This window comes from Quercus robur, chromosome 8, assembly GCF_932294415.1.
Source record: "Quercus robur chromosome 8, dhQueRobu3.1, whole genome shotgun sequence".
Classification (NCBI taxonomy): Eukaryota; Viridiplantae; Streptophyta; class Magnoliopsida; order Fagales; family Fagaceae; genus Quercus; species Quercus robur.
The window spans coordinates 55,837,116-55,852,805 of record NC_065541.1 but is presented as its reverse complement, the minus strand read 5'-3'; the positions used below and the strand labels follow the sequence as shown (position 1 = coordinate 55,852,805).

Genomic DNA, 15,690 nt, shown 5'->3' with positions numbered 1-15,690 from the left:
CAATTTATCCAAAATGACTAACTTCATTGGTTGGAGATGCCACAGTAAAGAAAATGCTAGTCAAAATGGTTAGAAAATGTCCTTGAGTTTCTCCAATAATTGGTCGCTGCAATCCCTATGCGCTGTAGTCTGCCATATAAATACTTAACAACCAAAGGTTCAAGAAACACACTGATAGTCTCCTTTGCTTTCTTCAACTTAGTAAGAAGTTTTGGTACTCAGCTGTACTTCAAGTTGCCTATCAGTGGCTGTTGAGAATTTCCATTGGGGTTCAATCCTCCAGTATAATACTACATTGGACCCTCATGTGTCATGTGCGTTGTTTTATTTATTTCATATTCCATTGTATTATTATCAATTGGTTGAAGCAACTGACAATATCAATCATTTTCTTGAGCTCTAAAAAAAAAAAAAAAAAAAAAAAAAAAAATCATTTTCTTGAGTTTGCTACCAAACTTTTTAGTATAGTGCTACTGTTCTATTCTCTAAGGTAAAGATCTTGAATTTGAGTCACGGGGCTTTTATTGGATAGTCAGGACTTAAGATTATACAATAATTTTCCCATTATATGTGTATGAATGATTTATGAAAATATGAAAGTTCTTCAAGTATGTTCTCGATCTTGAAATACTAATGACCATTGAAAACTATAAAGTCGGTTGTAAATTATTTAGGCTTCCTCCATTTAGGCTTCAAATGGATAGTAGTGCTCGAGAGATATTTATTCATATACTAATAAGAGATGTATGGATTCTTGAGAAGAGAGGAGTGGAGAGCCATTGTGGTCGCTTTGGATTGCTTGAATCCACTTTTGAATAAAAAGTTAGATTTAGAAAAAAGGATTAGAAATAAAGGGGGAGAAAAAGAAAGGAAAACAAAGAGGGGAAAGAAGAGAAAAAAAAAAAATTGCAAGAAATATGAAGAAGATGAAAAAATATGTATAAATTATTTTAAAATTCTCCATTAATTAATTTATTCAAATTCAATTATGAAATTAAGTTACTTTTTTTCCCCAGAAACTCTACAACTAAAACTCTATAATTTAAAGTTCTTTTTCTTTTTATTTAATTTTTTTTTTATCAATAATGCTAAACGGCCGGTTACAAACAATATAATATTTAGGGACTCAAAAGTATGGATCGAAATTATTGGAATTGTTTTGTTCAACTAGCTGATTAATATAATTTGTCCAAGAGTGTGTAATATAGCTATCCTACTTTCAGCTTAAATTATTAATTTGCAGCCAGGCAGAAGCAAACACAAATCATGGTTCTGATCATATAACCTTCCATTCATCAGATAAAATTTTGCCCCTTTGATTTATTGGTTGTAATAGCATTCCAATTTCTTGTTCAAGACTTAAAAAAAAAGAAAAAAGAAAAAAGAAAAAAAAGGAACCCTACAGTTACAGATATGATTCATTTCATATGAACCTTCCATTCAAATCCAATAAAAAAAGCACAACATTTTGCAAAGGTGTTCCCAATAGCCAAAATCCAAAACTTAGACATCCTGTTGATGCGATGGTGTTGAAACTTGGAAGATTTAGCGTACAATATTGACAATTGAGTGGTCAAGAATGTTTGGTTGTGCCGTCGTGGTGGTGATTGATTCTGCTCTCTTGATATAAAATACAAGTACGTTGCTTTAAAGAGGTCCATATCTCATTTAGTAACATGCGATGTATTGCTAACCATGCATAATAAATTGCCTTGGCATTTTATATTCATGAATTTCATGGGGTCCAGAATCTCTTAATTTCTGAAATTTTCGTATTTAAATAAATTGATTTATTTATGAACATTTCAAATTTATATTGTTTATTTAACAAATAGCTAAATTTAAGTCTAAGTTTAGAGACAATTATTAAACAAGTTAAGTTTAAACATAATAATTTGTTCATAAACAAGCTTTTAAACATGAGACTCGATTTAAATATAAAAAAAAATATATATTTTATATGTATATATTTATAATAATTTTTTTTTATATAAATTTGAAATTAGATTGTGAAAGATTGTAATTAATTCAATAAGATATCAAATTATTATTTATAAGTCATTGATAATATAAATAGTCTATTTTTTAGTGAAAATTATATATAATTTTAATAATATAAGATCTGTGAAGCTAATTTTTATGGGTTCAGAAAAGAAATCATTCTATCTAATTAATTCAAACAATATTATAATTTAAGATATGTGAAGGATTTAAAAAAAAAAAAAAATTGTTGTGATATAAATGGGAAAAGAATATTAATAAACTTGTCTCGGCTAATTGATAGGTTGGGTTAAAGTTGAACTGTTGAATGTGAAGGCTAGAAGCTGCAATTATGTGGAAAGTAAAAGAGCATGAATGCAAGCTTGGGTAATTGAGGAGAGAGTGGTAGCCCGTTGTGGAAAGAAAGCCCAAGGCAGGCCAATTTGCAGTCTAATGGGCCCATCAGACTGGGTTCTGAAGTATAATTCTAGAAGGTGATGGGTTAAATGTTTTAAGTCCATTATTGAAGAACTTCATTGATATTTGATACTCCTCTATGGACCATTAACCTGGTCACTGAAGAGTGAAGACATTAGGGTGGCTGTTAAAACAGTTTCTGAAAATTGGTCAAAGAAATTACTGTAGCAGCCCATGACTTGATCCAATGGGCTTTCTCTTGTAACAGGTTAGACTCATACCCATCTTGAAATTCCTGGACAATTTGGAAGTGCCATGCGTTAAGTTTCATGGAGTGGGCACATAATTATTTTTGTATTTTTTTTTTTAAGTCGAGAGATTTTTTCTCCTAAAACCTTATGACCAAAAAATTATATATTTTCACATTTCTTTTTCTTTTTTTAGAAGAACTTTCACATTTCAATTGATATTGTGTTTTTATTCAATAATAACTGTGAAATCGTGTTTCATCATTTCATAACTATAACTGAAATCATGTTTTCAAAACACAATTTTAGTTGTATCTTATTCACACAATATATAACTATCGCCATATTAATTATAATAACATCAATGTTGTGGCCTGGAGATAGAAGGAAACAAACGAATTTCTATGGGCTTCAGCTCATCTAATCTCCAAAACTGATACAAGGAAATCAGGATTTCTAAGTTTCGTTGTGACTTGTGAGAGAGGGGGAGAGAAAGAGGAGCGTAATTGAAAAGAGTCTAAAGGAACTTTGTTTGCATAAAATTACACAGAAGAGGGTGAGATAGGGGAACAATTGTTTCAGTTATGTTTGATCAAATCATGTAGGTCCCACAATTTTCATCATATATAAAAAATGTCATTACTTCTGAATTCTCAAAATACAGTGCTTAAATACCCCAATTAAATTAAAAACAATACCCTAATTAAATTAAAAACTATGACTCAATCGCTGTTACCAAACATTGAAAACAGTTGTTTCCCATTTGCTACCAATCTAAACCACTCACTTGTAAATGGATTGATACAATTCGAACCCCGGAAAAGGACGACAAGTGCCATAATTCAATGACTAGTAATAAGGGAAAGATTCCCTGCAAATGCCATGTGAAGAAGGATTCATCATGACGAATCCTTCACATGGCATTTGGATTATACAGCAGTACTGTCGGGAAATTGGTCACGACTATAAGGCTTTTAGCTATGTATAAAAAGGCGTGGGCAGAATTCAAATCTTCTGAAGACTCCTCTCTCTTGCTAACTCTTACATTTTCACTTGTAAACCTTTTCAAATTCTAAACTGTAATCTTTTCTCATCTCTATTGTAATCCTTTGGCTTCTTCAAACAAGTGCAATTCTCTTGTACCTCACCATTTCTCAAGTTTTATATTCAAGTGTTTGCCTTCAAGTAAGTTGATTATCCATCATTCCGTAATTTTATTATCTCTTTTCTTTATTTTCTTCGATCAATATTATATTATTAGATTTTGCTAAAGTATGATTTAGTTCCATGCATTTTTTTTTTTTTTTTTTTTGGCTAAATATAATTTTGTTTCATATTGTGAATTGAAACTACAATGCCAAGGTACGCTTTATCCTTACTCCTCGAGTAGCTTTTAGTCAAGTAATTATATAACATTAATTAGGGTTGGAACCAAAATTTCAGCTTTGGAAAGGACAATGTATGGATAAAAAATTTCTTGGAATTTAAGAATAAAAAAAGTATATCAGGATTTAAAACTAGATTACTACATAAAAATAAAAAATAAAAACTAACATCCATTCAATGTTAACAAAATATAAATGTGGGGCCCGACAATAGATGGGCCAGATCCACCTATTCACAGGAATACTTAAGGCCCAGGCCGAAGAGGATAGTAGTCCCAGTCCAATAAACGCAAAGCACCAATGGGCCATAGAAACCGCCGAGGAGGGTACAGCCCTCGGCTAGCCCGGAGCTACACTAAGGAAAGGGGTAAAAGCGGCATAGAGATAATCTTGTAAGAAATCTAAAATATCTAGGAAAGGCTGCCCAAACTACCTGCCCTAAACGGAGCTTTGCCTCTCACAGAGTCGTGTCTCTTTAGCCTACTCAACCACTCCCAACAACTCAGTTCTTAAACTGATGGGACAAGTGTCAGGCTAGGAAAGTTCGACCCTACACGTGGACGAAGGAAATTGAATGCATGCTAATATAAAAGGAAAATTTGCAACCTAAAAGAGGGATTCTTCCGGAAGGAAAAAAGACCTAAAGGGGTGAACACCTCTAGATCATGCATGAACAACTCAACTAAACCACGGCTGAGTAAACATGGTTTAGCCTTTCGACCCCATTCTCTACAAATGATATTGTACGGGTCCATTTACGTGTGAACCCAACCCTACCGTGGTCCAACGCGAATCGTGTCCCTACAATTGGCGCCGTCTGTGGGGAGGCTTGCATGTTAGCTCGAGCGATGGTGAAGTTGAGCTTCCGTCGAACAAGGGGCTACGAAGGTGCCTATATCACCGGCGACATATTACTGATGTTCCAACATAAGCTCTTACTAGGGGCTACGTTCCACGTCGTCGACGACATAGACAAGCCTAGGGGCTTCAAACACCAGGCCAGCTCCCCCCACCTTGTTCGAAGAGTCAAGCCTTCAGAAAACAAGCAAATAAAAAGAAACAAAAGCAAGTTTTGGACAGATCCAAGGCCTTGCATGGTCCTCGGACCCAAGCCTCTGGGGAAACCAACTACTTACAAAGAAAAAGCAAGTTTTGGACAGAACCAAGGCCTTGCATGGTCCTCGGACCCAAGCCTCTGGGGAAACCAACTACTTACAAAGAAAAAGCAAGTTTTGGACAGAACCAAGGCCTTGCATGGTCCTCGGACCCAAGCCTCTGGGGAAACCAACTACTTAAAAAGAATCATACAAGTTTTGGACAGAACCAAGGCCTTGCATGGTCCTCGGACCCAAGCCTCTGGGGAAACCAACTACTTACAAAGAAAAAGCAAGTTTTGGACAGAACCAAGGCCTTGCATGGTCCTCGGACCCAAGCCTCTGGGGAAACCAACTACTTACAAAGAAAAAGCAAGTTTTGGACAGAACCAAGGCCTTGCATGGTCCTCGGACCCAAGCCTCTGGGGAAACCAACTACTTACAAAGAAAAAGCAAGTTTTGGACAGAACCAAGGCCTTGCATGGTCCTCGGACCCAAGCTTCTGGGGAAACCAACTACTTCAAAAGAATCATACAAGTTTTGGACAGAACCAAGGCCTTGCATGGTCCTCGGACCCAAGCCTCTGGGGAAACCAACTACTTACAAAGAAAAAGCAAGTTTTGGACAGAACCAAGGCCTTGCATGGTCCTCGGACCCAAGCCTCTGGGGAAACCAACTACTTACAAAGAAAAAGCAAGTTTTGGACAGAACCAAGGCCTTGCATGGTCCTCGGACCCAAACCTCTGGGGAAACCAACTACTTACAAAGAAAAAGCAAGTTTTGGACAGAACCAAGGCCTTGCATGGTCCTCGGACCCAAGCCTCTGGGGAAACCAACTACTTAAAAAGAATCATACAAGTTTTGGACAGAACCAAGGCCTTGCATGGTCCTCGGACCCAAGCCTCTGGGGAAACCAACTACTTCAAAAGAATCATACAAGTTTTGGACAGAACCAAGGCCTTGCATGGTCCTCGGACCCAAGCCTCTGGGGAAACCAACTACTTAAAAAGAATCATACAAGTTTTGGACAGAACCAAGGCCTTGCATGGTCCTCGGACCCAAGCCTCTGGGGAAACCAACTACTCAAAGGGAAGCATACAAGTCTCGGACCCTCAACACCAAAAGGGCCGATATGAAATGGAGTAACATATTTCTAAAAACATAATCAAAGTCGTTCGATGCTCAGTCACCCCCTTCAATGAATTATTTGGAGTTCATCGTTTCTCGGACAGCATTCCCGCCCATATCACGGGACTTTCAACCGATACCTAGGTTAGTTTCCTGAATTTAACTTATTGTCGATTATTATTATGCCTGGTAGTATAGGTAAGTTAGAACGAAATAGAACGAGTTGAATCGTGTTTCAAGGGGCTCCTGCCCTAAGTAGCGCTGAGAGAAAGCACATATGGGGAGTACACTCATTCACGAGGTGATGTGCCAAAAGAACCATACCCAAAAACAAGTATATAAACTGCTATTTTTATTACGATGAAGAAATAATACATCGTGCAATGAAAAGCTGGAATCAGCCTACGTCAAAGCTTACCACATGAGTACTACATAAGCAAGAAAAAGAAAAATACAAGAAAGCTGTAGAAAGCCGAGGAGGTATGTCGGAGGAAAGGTTGGCTACAGCTCCGAGACCTCATTCTTCCCCCGCACCCTTACCTGCCCATAACTCAGGCAGCCAAAAAGACCCAACTTAAACCTGACACCGTTGAAGAAAAGGTGTAGGGAGTTGGAGGTGATGGGGCTTTCTCTAAATATACACCTGCCGCAAAGCGGAGGCGCTGATGGAGGAAAACCCTTCTTCTGCCATACCAAAGTGCTGGCATGAGCAGCCCCTGCTTCGGATTTTGGCTAAAAGAGGGAGAGATGCCATTCTCCCTCGGTGGAGATGGAATATTCTCCTGAACTTATGCTTCCTGTATCCATACCTTACTGTTATAATCCTCATGAAGACATGGCGCTTCTGCGGCGGAGACATTTCTTTCTTCCCAACCCTCACTTTCAACATGTTATGCCAAGAAGGGAGAACTCCGGATATGGAAGCTGTGATGTGGGAGAAAATCTGAAGGACTTGTGCGTATATAAAGCAACTTTCTCTGCTTCCCATTTATTGGAAAAGACAAGGTGATGGCAGTCAACTCATGTGGTGTCCCGAGAAACGCTATAGATGAAACAGTCTTGGCTCAACTTCCAACATCAATTGCAACCGCAAGATTAAAGAGCCTCGTAAAGGCGTGCTTCGGTCATCGTGACATCAAAGGGTACCACGTGGCCAGAAGTTGTAGAAATATCTCTTAATTCATGGGCTAGGTGAATTCGTGGCCCCGGGGCCGCTTTGTTTAAGGGCCCAGGTACTTTGGCCGACGCCGAGCAGCGACCATGGCCGAGGACAATCACTGTTGGGCACCTCGGGAAATGCTCAAAGATAGGGGAAACCAAGTACTAGTGCAGACATTGGTCTTGGACAGAACCTAAGGCTTGCATGGTCCTCGGACTCAGGCTAAAAGGAAAAACCAAGTACTAGTGCAGACATTGGTCTTGGACAGAACCTAAGGCTTGCATGGTCCTCGGACTCAGGCTAAAAGGAAAAACCAAGTACTAGTGCAGACATTGGTCTCGGACAGAACCTAAGGCTTGCATGGTCCTCGGACTCAAACTAAAGGAAAAATCAAGTACCTAGGATAAAACGCATAAGTCCTGGACAGAACCCAGGTTTTGCATAGTCTTCGGACTCAGGTTGCTTAGGAAATCAACTGCCCAAATGAAGGAACTCCTCGGCTTAAATACTGGAAAAGGTTAAGGCTCGCGTGTCATGGAGATGGTAGAACAACCTAATTATCGCCAACCTAAAGAGGCCTCGTAAAAGGAAGACATTAAAAGCGCACTACGGCTGACCAAACGGAATAAACGCATCACGCGTAAGTCAAGGGAAATACCTCGTAGACCGGCGCATTCCTTGGGGAGGTGAAAAGTCGCAGACGTTGATTAAGGGCCGAACTTAATGAGCCGCAATAGAGTCTCGGTATCGTCAAAACCCACCTTTCCAACCGAGGAGTTGGATAGCAGGGTTTTGAGGGGCTATTGTGGGGCCCGACAATAGATGGGCCAGATCCACCTATTCACAGGAATACTTAAGGCCCAGGCCGAAGAGGATAGTAGTCCCAGTCCAATAAACGCAAAGCACCAATGGGCCATAGAAACCGCCGAGGAGGGTACAGCCCTCGGCTAGCCCGGAGCTACACTAAGGAAAGGGGTAAAAGCGGCATAGAGATAATCTTGTAAGAAATCTAAAATATCTAGGAAAGGCTGCCCAAACTACCTGCCCTAAACGGAGCTTTGCCTCTCACAGAGTCGTGTCTCTTTAGCCTACTCAACCACTCCCAACAACTCAGTTCTTAAACTGATGGGACAAGTGTCAGGCTAGGAAAGTTCGACCCTACACGTGGACGAAGGAAATTGAATGCATGCTAATATAAAAGGAAAATTTGCAACCTAAAAGAGGGATTCTTCCGGAAGGAAAAAAGACCTAAAGGGGTGAACACCTCTAGATCATGCATGAACAACTCAACTAAACCACGGCTGAGTAAACATGGTTTAGCCTTTCGACCCCATTCTCTACAAATGATATTGTACGGGTCCATTTACGTGTGAACCCAACCCTACCGTGGTCCAACGCGAATCGTGTCCCTACAATAAATAAAACAAAAGGCTCAAGTTTATTGCTACTCAATACATTTCTAATTAATCAAAATAGAAGTCAACATATTTTTAAATCTTGGAAATCATATATAATTGATTTTGTACTAAAATTTCATAGTTATGTTATCTTTAGAAAGTTATATTATCTTTTGTTGTGAAGCTTAGTTTTGTCAATATTATCTTTAGAAAGTTATATTATCTTTTGTTGGTCCAAGACCGCTTTAGAAAGTTATATCTCTTTCGTTGTGAAGCTTAGTTTTATCAATATTTATATATGGCTAAAAATACTTGTTTTATAGTTACGGTTAAAACAACAAAAAGGGTAAATACAAGTACAAGTATTTTATAAAAAAAGAAGTTGGTAGTGCATTGATCTTCTACTCGATTCTTACAATTCAAAAATAATAATTGAACAAAACATATATTTGCTTTGGATCTACTGCCAATCCATCAATATTAATTTTGAGGGGAAAAAATAATATTAAGTATATATATTGATTTTTTTTTTTTTAAAGCATACATATGCATATTAAAGGAAAGAAGCTACCTTATAATATAGATACAATCTTTGAAGGTCCTTACCCTTTTATTTCTTGGTTTGTCCTTAATTTATCATAATTAGGAAAAGAAGCATAAAACACCAAAAAAACATAGAATATAATTTTTTTAAAAAAATATTTATGTTGAAACTTGTAACCATTTTTTTTTCCGGGAAAGGGAGGACGGCCACACTTCAGAGCATTCACATTCAAAAATTGCATCATATCATATTTTACCATCTCAAAAAACTACTTTATCAATTATATCATACCATTTTTCAATACACCCAATATTCCAAAACTCTATTTTTTTTCTCATTTTATTTAAATATTCTTTTTTATTCCTTTTTTTACTATTTCTCTTTTTCTCTTCCTTTTCCTCTCTTTCTCCCTCAACCTCTAGCGCTAGCCACAACAAATAAAACCAAAACAGTTCAACACACAGTCACCCCCACATATCCCAGCACCACCCACCGAACCATCAAACCAAAGCCAAAACCACATTAAAAAAAAAACCATGAAAGCATTAGTTCAAACCAAGCCAAACCCCACCATCGAAGCCACCATCAAACCAAGCAAAAAATAAAAAATAAAAAAAAAATCACCACGATCTCTGATCTCTGCAGATCCACGTCGATCCCAAATCCAAAATCCAAAACCCAGCTTCGATCCAAACCCATCGGCCATAACCAATCCAAACCCATGCCACCACCTGACCCATGATACACCAATCCACGTATCCAAACCCATCACTGACGAAACTTCATTTTGAGATTTTGCAAACAAAATCTTAACCCAAACCTAAAAACCCTTAAGAATCTCGGTTTGAAAAGAGAGTGATAGAGTGAAGAGTTAAATGGGTAGAGCTATCTAGAGTGTTGGATTTATGAGATGAGTAAATCAGCTTGGTGAAGCTTAGCGATGGCGAGAGAGAGAGATGAGAAACTGTGTGAATTTCAGAGAGAAGAGAGAGGCTTGGTGAAGCTCAGCGATGGAGAGAGAGAGAGATGAGAGACCGTGTTGTGTGAATAAGAGAGAAAGATGATATTTAGAATAAAATATTATATTTTGTTTTACAATTGAGCTACAGTGCAATTTTATATTTAGAATTGCACTATAGCACAATTGCAATTTTTTTTTTTTGTAATAGTAGCTTTTTACAAGTCCGAATGTAAAGGTTGTTTTGGGCTTTTATGCTAAATTGAACCAATATATGGCATATACTATTCCCAATGTGAATGTTCTTATCATGGACCAACCGACCTACCCTATTTTGGTTTATTTTTATTTTTTGTAACATCTTTATGCCAATTGAATTCTTGGGGCTAGCTAGATATATCTTTGAGACTAATTATAAATATTTTATTATAAAAGATCAAAAACAAAGCCTCTTGTCCTTACATTGTCTGACTCTGACAATAATATTATGAGTTGTGAGATGCACATGGACATGTCATATGTCAAAGCATCCACATTGGTAGTGCTAAATAACTATATTATTATTTTTAGCATCACCAAGTAGTCAAATACCAAAATGTGCCCTACAATGGTAGAGACAAACTATTTTTTTTTAGCTCCACAGCTATAGTGCACAGCTACTTTTAACAGTGCACTGTAGCGGAAAGGTAAAAAGAAACTTTTTTTTTATTATTTGTGCATTCACACTATTTTTTTATTATTTTACTCATTTTTATTCTCATTTCTCTTCGTTTACACTGCTATTGTTTTTTCGTTCACACTTTTTTTTTTTTTTTTTTATATATAGTGTTTACAGTTTACACTGCAATATATAGTTTGTGCTTTCACACTGCTATGGTTCTTTTATTCTTATATTCTTTTCTTTTCTTATATATATATATATATATATTTTTTTTTTATTTTTTTATTTGTGTGTTCACACTACTATTGTAGTAAATATATAATTTTATTGTGATGTTTATATTATTTTATTGTGTTGAAAGCTAAAATAAATTCACTTATGCTGGATGTTTTGTAAAGTAAGTAAGTAAAATAAATAAATTAACTTTTTATAGTATCAAATAGCTAAAAAAATATCTCCACCAACGTGAATGCTCTCAATACGTTATTTCCAATCATTTTCAGCTCATCTAATCACCACTTTATTTGTTCTTGCTTTCAATTTAGCTGCAGCATTACAAAACTGACAAGACATGTGATTGTCATTTTGAACCATTAAACACAACATAAAAGACGGATCCCTACGATTAACTAAGGTATCAAATTCGAATCATCTACTTACAAGACACCATGACTTGGTCCAAATCGTCCTATTCTTGTTCTAATCAATGCCAATGTTGGAGCTTGGCTAACACAAAAGCCAATAGTAAACCATATTTAACCCACATCAATAACATTCACACTCACAAACCCGAGGTTTTATCTAAAGCACATTTCCTACATCTTATTAGCAAATTCATCAGGAAATGTCAGCAGCAGAAGCAGGGAACACCACCACCAAAGATGACTCCGGCAACCCTGGACTGCCACACTATCCGAAAAGTGGGTTTGACCCACAAACCGGAATCTATTATTCGATTAATAAACTTGGTGACCAACATAAAATCCCCACTAGGCCAGACCTTGACATTGCTACATATGTGCTATCTCATTTCCCACATCCCCACCAAGCAGAGTCAAAAATTGCACTCATAGAATCAGCCACAAATCAGCAGTTCACCTATGCATGGCTCCAAAGATCAATTCGTTCACTTGCTAAAGGCTTGTACCATACTCTTGGGGTCAGTAAAGGTGATGTGGTATTTGTATTGTCACCAAACTCGCTCTTGTACCCAACCATATGCCTTGCAGTGTTCTCAATTGGTGCAATATTAACCACAGCCAACCCACTTAACACCAAGTCAGAAATAGCCAAGCAAGTAAGTGACTCAGGCGCCAAGCTAGCAATTTCAGCACCTGAAGAGCTTCACAAATTGGTCCCAACTGGGGTGTCTACAATTCTAACATCAAGAAAACCAAACAAAGATTCGTCATCCTTATCCATTGAAGAATTAATTGAAAGCTCTGATCATTTATATCAGTTGCCACAAGTCAAGCTAGTTCAGTCAGACACAGCAGCTATACTATACTCTTCTGGGACTACCGGGACAAGCAAAGGTGCGTCTTGTTAGTACAATCACATGTTTTATTATGACTTATTATTTGTTTCTAGCATAAATATTAAAACAAAGACTTGATATATATGTCATTTTTTTTAATAATTCATTAGTTACAATGAGAGAGTTAAAAGTTTTTGTCGAAAATATCAAACAATTTCAATCAAGTTCAAGACTTTTTGACTATTATGCCTTGAATCAAGACATATCAACACTCCGTAATTCAAGCATAATAATAACCCATTGCATTAATTATTGAATATATATATATACCCTCTATTGGATTTTGACAGTTCACAATTCAAATACTAAAAATATAGTCGCTAAGCATATTTTAGTGTAGGCTCAAGCTTTTGGACCAGGGCCATCTTTATTGCACATAATGTGTGCAAATATGCACTACCCAAATACAATCGCTTTTATGTTTTCAGTGTATTTTGTGTAAAACACACTGCGTGCACTAGTTTTTGTGTGTAGTTCTAGTTTTTTCCCTGTGGACCAAACCACGTGATAATCATTTATTCTCTTTTATTTAATCAGGTGTAGTTCTAACACATGCAAATTTCATCGCCAATGTGGCATTTCTGAGATGGACTGTGGACGTAAGCTCAGCTCAAAACGATGTGTTTTTGTGTTTCCTTCCTATATTTCATATCTACGGCCTTTCTTTTTTCGCGCTAGGATTGTTTTGTGTGGGAACTACTACGGTGGTGATGAAAAAGTATGAGTTCCATGCTATGCTTCAAGCAATTAAAACACACAAAGTTAATAACATACCAGCTGTGCCACCAGTGATACTTGGGCTAGTAAAGTACACGAGCAAAGCAGGGTTTGAGTCTGAGTTATCGTCGTTGAGAAGGGTGACCACTGGGGCTGCACCATTGAGCAAAGAAGTAGGTGATGTGTTCAGAAAAAGGTTTCCATGGGTAGAGCTAAGGCAAGGATATGGACTAACAGAAATCTGTGGAGCAGCAACGTTTTCGCCGACTCACAAAGAGGCTAAAGCTCGTTCGGGGTCATCAGGAATGTTGATTCCAAGCTTTTGTGCTAAGGTGGTTGATACTGAAACAGGAAAGCCCTTGCCACCTTATAGGGAAGGAGAGCTGTGGCTGAAGAGCCCTTCTATTATGAAAGGTTATTTGGGAAATGTGGAAGCTACTGCAGCAACAATTGATTCAGATGGGTGGTTGAAAACCGGTGATATTTGTTATTTTGATGAGGATGGGTTTCTTTTCATTGTGGATAGGGTTAAGGAGCTCATCAAACATAATGGGTATCAGGTACCTTAAAATTTTAGCACTAATTCAGTTTTTAACTTTTGTGATACTAGGGATATAATAAATTTTGCTACATAAGTCTCACAAATTGACGTGTTATCAATTATAAAAAAAGAAATTTAGACATTCATTTATTATGTTATTGAAGTGATAACATTCTATTCACTGTCATGTAAGTTTGTAAATTTTTTAGAAAAGATTTACCAGTAGCTTTAGCATTTTTTTTTGTTAAATTAATGGTCCAAACTAAGGGATTAATGGCTTAATTACTCCTACTTTGGAAAGCAAAATTTGACTTGGTTGGTGCTAAATGAAACAACTAGAAAGGATACCAAATGGTATTCTGATTACTCGACTGGTGCTCAATGTGTATGCATGCAGGTGGCTCCAGCAGAACTGGAAGCAATACTTTTGAGTCATCCTTCAATTCTCGATGCAGCCGTTATACCGTATGTTATTTTAACACTTCTCTTTCACTCTAACTCTCTCTATGTTTCTCTAACAAAAATATTAAATTTTGCAGGGTGGAAAATGACGAAGCAGGTCAGATACCTATGGCATACGTGGTAAAAGCAGTTGGTTCTGAGCTCAGTGAAGACCAAGTGATTAAATTTGTGGCTGACCAGGTTTGTCATGGCTCTTCTGTCTTCTTTCTTTAGTAACCATCACTAAACTCTTTTGTAATTTATGTGTATGTGGAACTTTCAGGTGGCCCCATACAAGAAAGTTAGAAGAGTCAGTTTCACTAGTGCAATTCCAAGGTCAACTTCAGGCAAGATATTGAGAAAGAACCTGGTTTCACAAAGCAAACAGCAATTTATCTCCAAATTGTAACAGTTTTCTCTCTTCTTTTTTATTTTCTTTGCTGCTCAAACCTAAATAAGATTTTCAAGAAATGAATTGATCAGCCATGATATTTTCAGCAGTCTAGAAGATGGGCCTTTAGAGGTCAAACTGTATAATGGTTTGTATTAATAAAGTTCAAACAACTTTCGTTTGCCTGCCTAATTTGCGGTTCCAGAATGTGACAAATAATTCTAATGTAAAACAGTTCAGGATAAACTGCGATTATTAAGAGATTACATTGGTTAATTGATGGATTGAGAGTATTATAACTTGGTTGTTTAAAAAATATGTGATACATCATTATAAGCATGTTGAAAAAGCATGTGACCGCAACTTTTGCCACAATTATGACGTGGTCAACTATAAATAATAGAGAAAAAATAACGGATTCATGGGAAAGTAGTAGACAGTTATTCATAAGTCATAATATATGAATTGGCAATTAGAATGTGGATAACCATTTTCTTCATTTGGCATAGAATTTACATCATGTCTCATTTTACATTAACCATTATTGCAAGGAAGAAAATACATGCATTTTATATTAAAATGCAATTAAGAACTAGTGCTTGACCTATAGAATTTTTTTTTAATGAAAAATAAAGCACAACATGCAAAGGACCATGATGTATCAAAGATCTTTCAAATTATATACGTGGATACCATCCGAGTTATTAATACGATGTTATACCTTTAGGAGCCCATATTAGGTCAATGAACAGAGATTCTACTAATATGAGTAATGAAATTTTGAAATATGTAAGAACTAATCAGTAATGCACATGATTGTTTAACATAGTGTCTGTTTGGCCCATGATTTGGGAACCAAATGCGTGATTCTAGCCAAAATGTAATATTTTAAAATGTTGGTCCATGCGATATCAGTGAGATTGTGATTTTTAAAACTGCAGATTTTCACATTTTAGAATAAGCAACTTCTAGGTACTTTTTCAAAATCACACGATTTGCAATCTTTAGTTACTGAAAATTTCTTATTTGAGAAAATCTCAAAAAGCCCCAACTTTATACTTAAGGACCAAAATACTAGCCTATTCTTCCCAA

At 36.8% G+C, this 15,690-nt stretch overlaps 1 protein-coding gene across 6 annotated transcripts; it reads left to right on the top strand.

Moving 5' to 3' along the window:
- The first annotated feature begins 3,634 nt into the window (after positions 1–3,634).
- Positions 3,635–14,790, top strand: LOC126697151 (probable CoA ligase CCL5). Of its 6 annotated transcripts, none has more exons than XM_050394025.1 (7): positions 3,635–3,830; positions 11,523–11,605; positions 11,813–12,506; positions 13,046–13,785; positions 14,164–14,231; positions 14,306–14,408; positions 14,491–14,790. In XM_050394025.1, the coding sequence occupies exons 3-7, from the start codon at positions 11,816–11,818 to the stop codon at positions 14,614–14,616; spliced, it is 1,728 nt and encodes a 575-aa protein (XP_050249982.1). In that variant the 5' UTR covers positions 3,635–3,830; positions 11,523–11,605; positions 11,813–11,815; the 3' UTR covers positions 14,617–14,790. The 6 variants fall into 6 exon arrangements, with proteins under 6 accessions (XP_050249982.1, XP_050249981.1, XP_050249979.1 ...); XM_050394024.1 differs by having other exon boundaries at positions 11,801–12,506; XM_050394022.1 differs by having other exon boundaries at positions 11,517–11,605.
- Positions 14,791–15,690: the final 900 nt, after the last annotated feature.

What these genes read in the sequence shown, in the direction of transcription:
- LOC126697151 (XM_050394026.1), top strand. Translation starts at nt 11,816, where the DNA reads ATGTCAGCAGCAGAAGCAGGGAACACCACCACCAAAGATGACTCCGGC. An exon ending in TCAAACATAATGGGTATCAG is followed by an intron (nt 13,786 to 14,163) that starts GTACCTTAAAAT and finishes GTATGCATGCAG; the next exon opens with GTGGCTCCAGCAGAACTGGA. An exon ending in TTAAATTTGTGGCTGACCAG is followed by an intron (nt 14,409 to 14,490) that starts GTTTGTCATGGC and finishes TGGAACTTTCAG; the next exon opens with GTGGCCCCATACAAGAAAGT.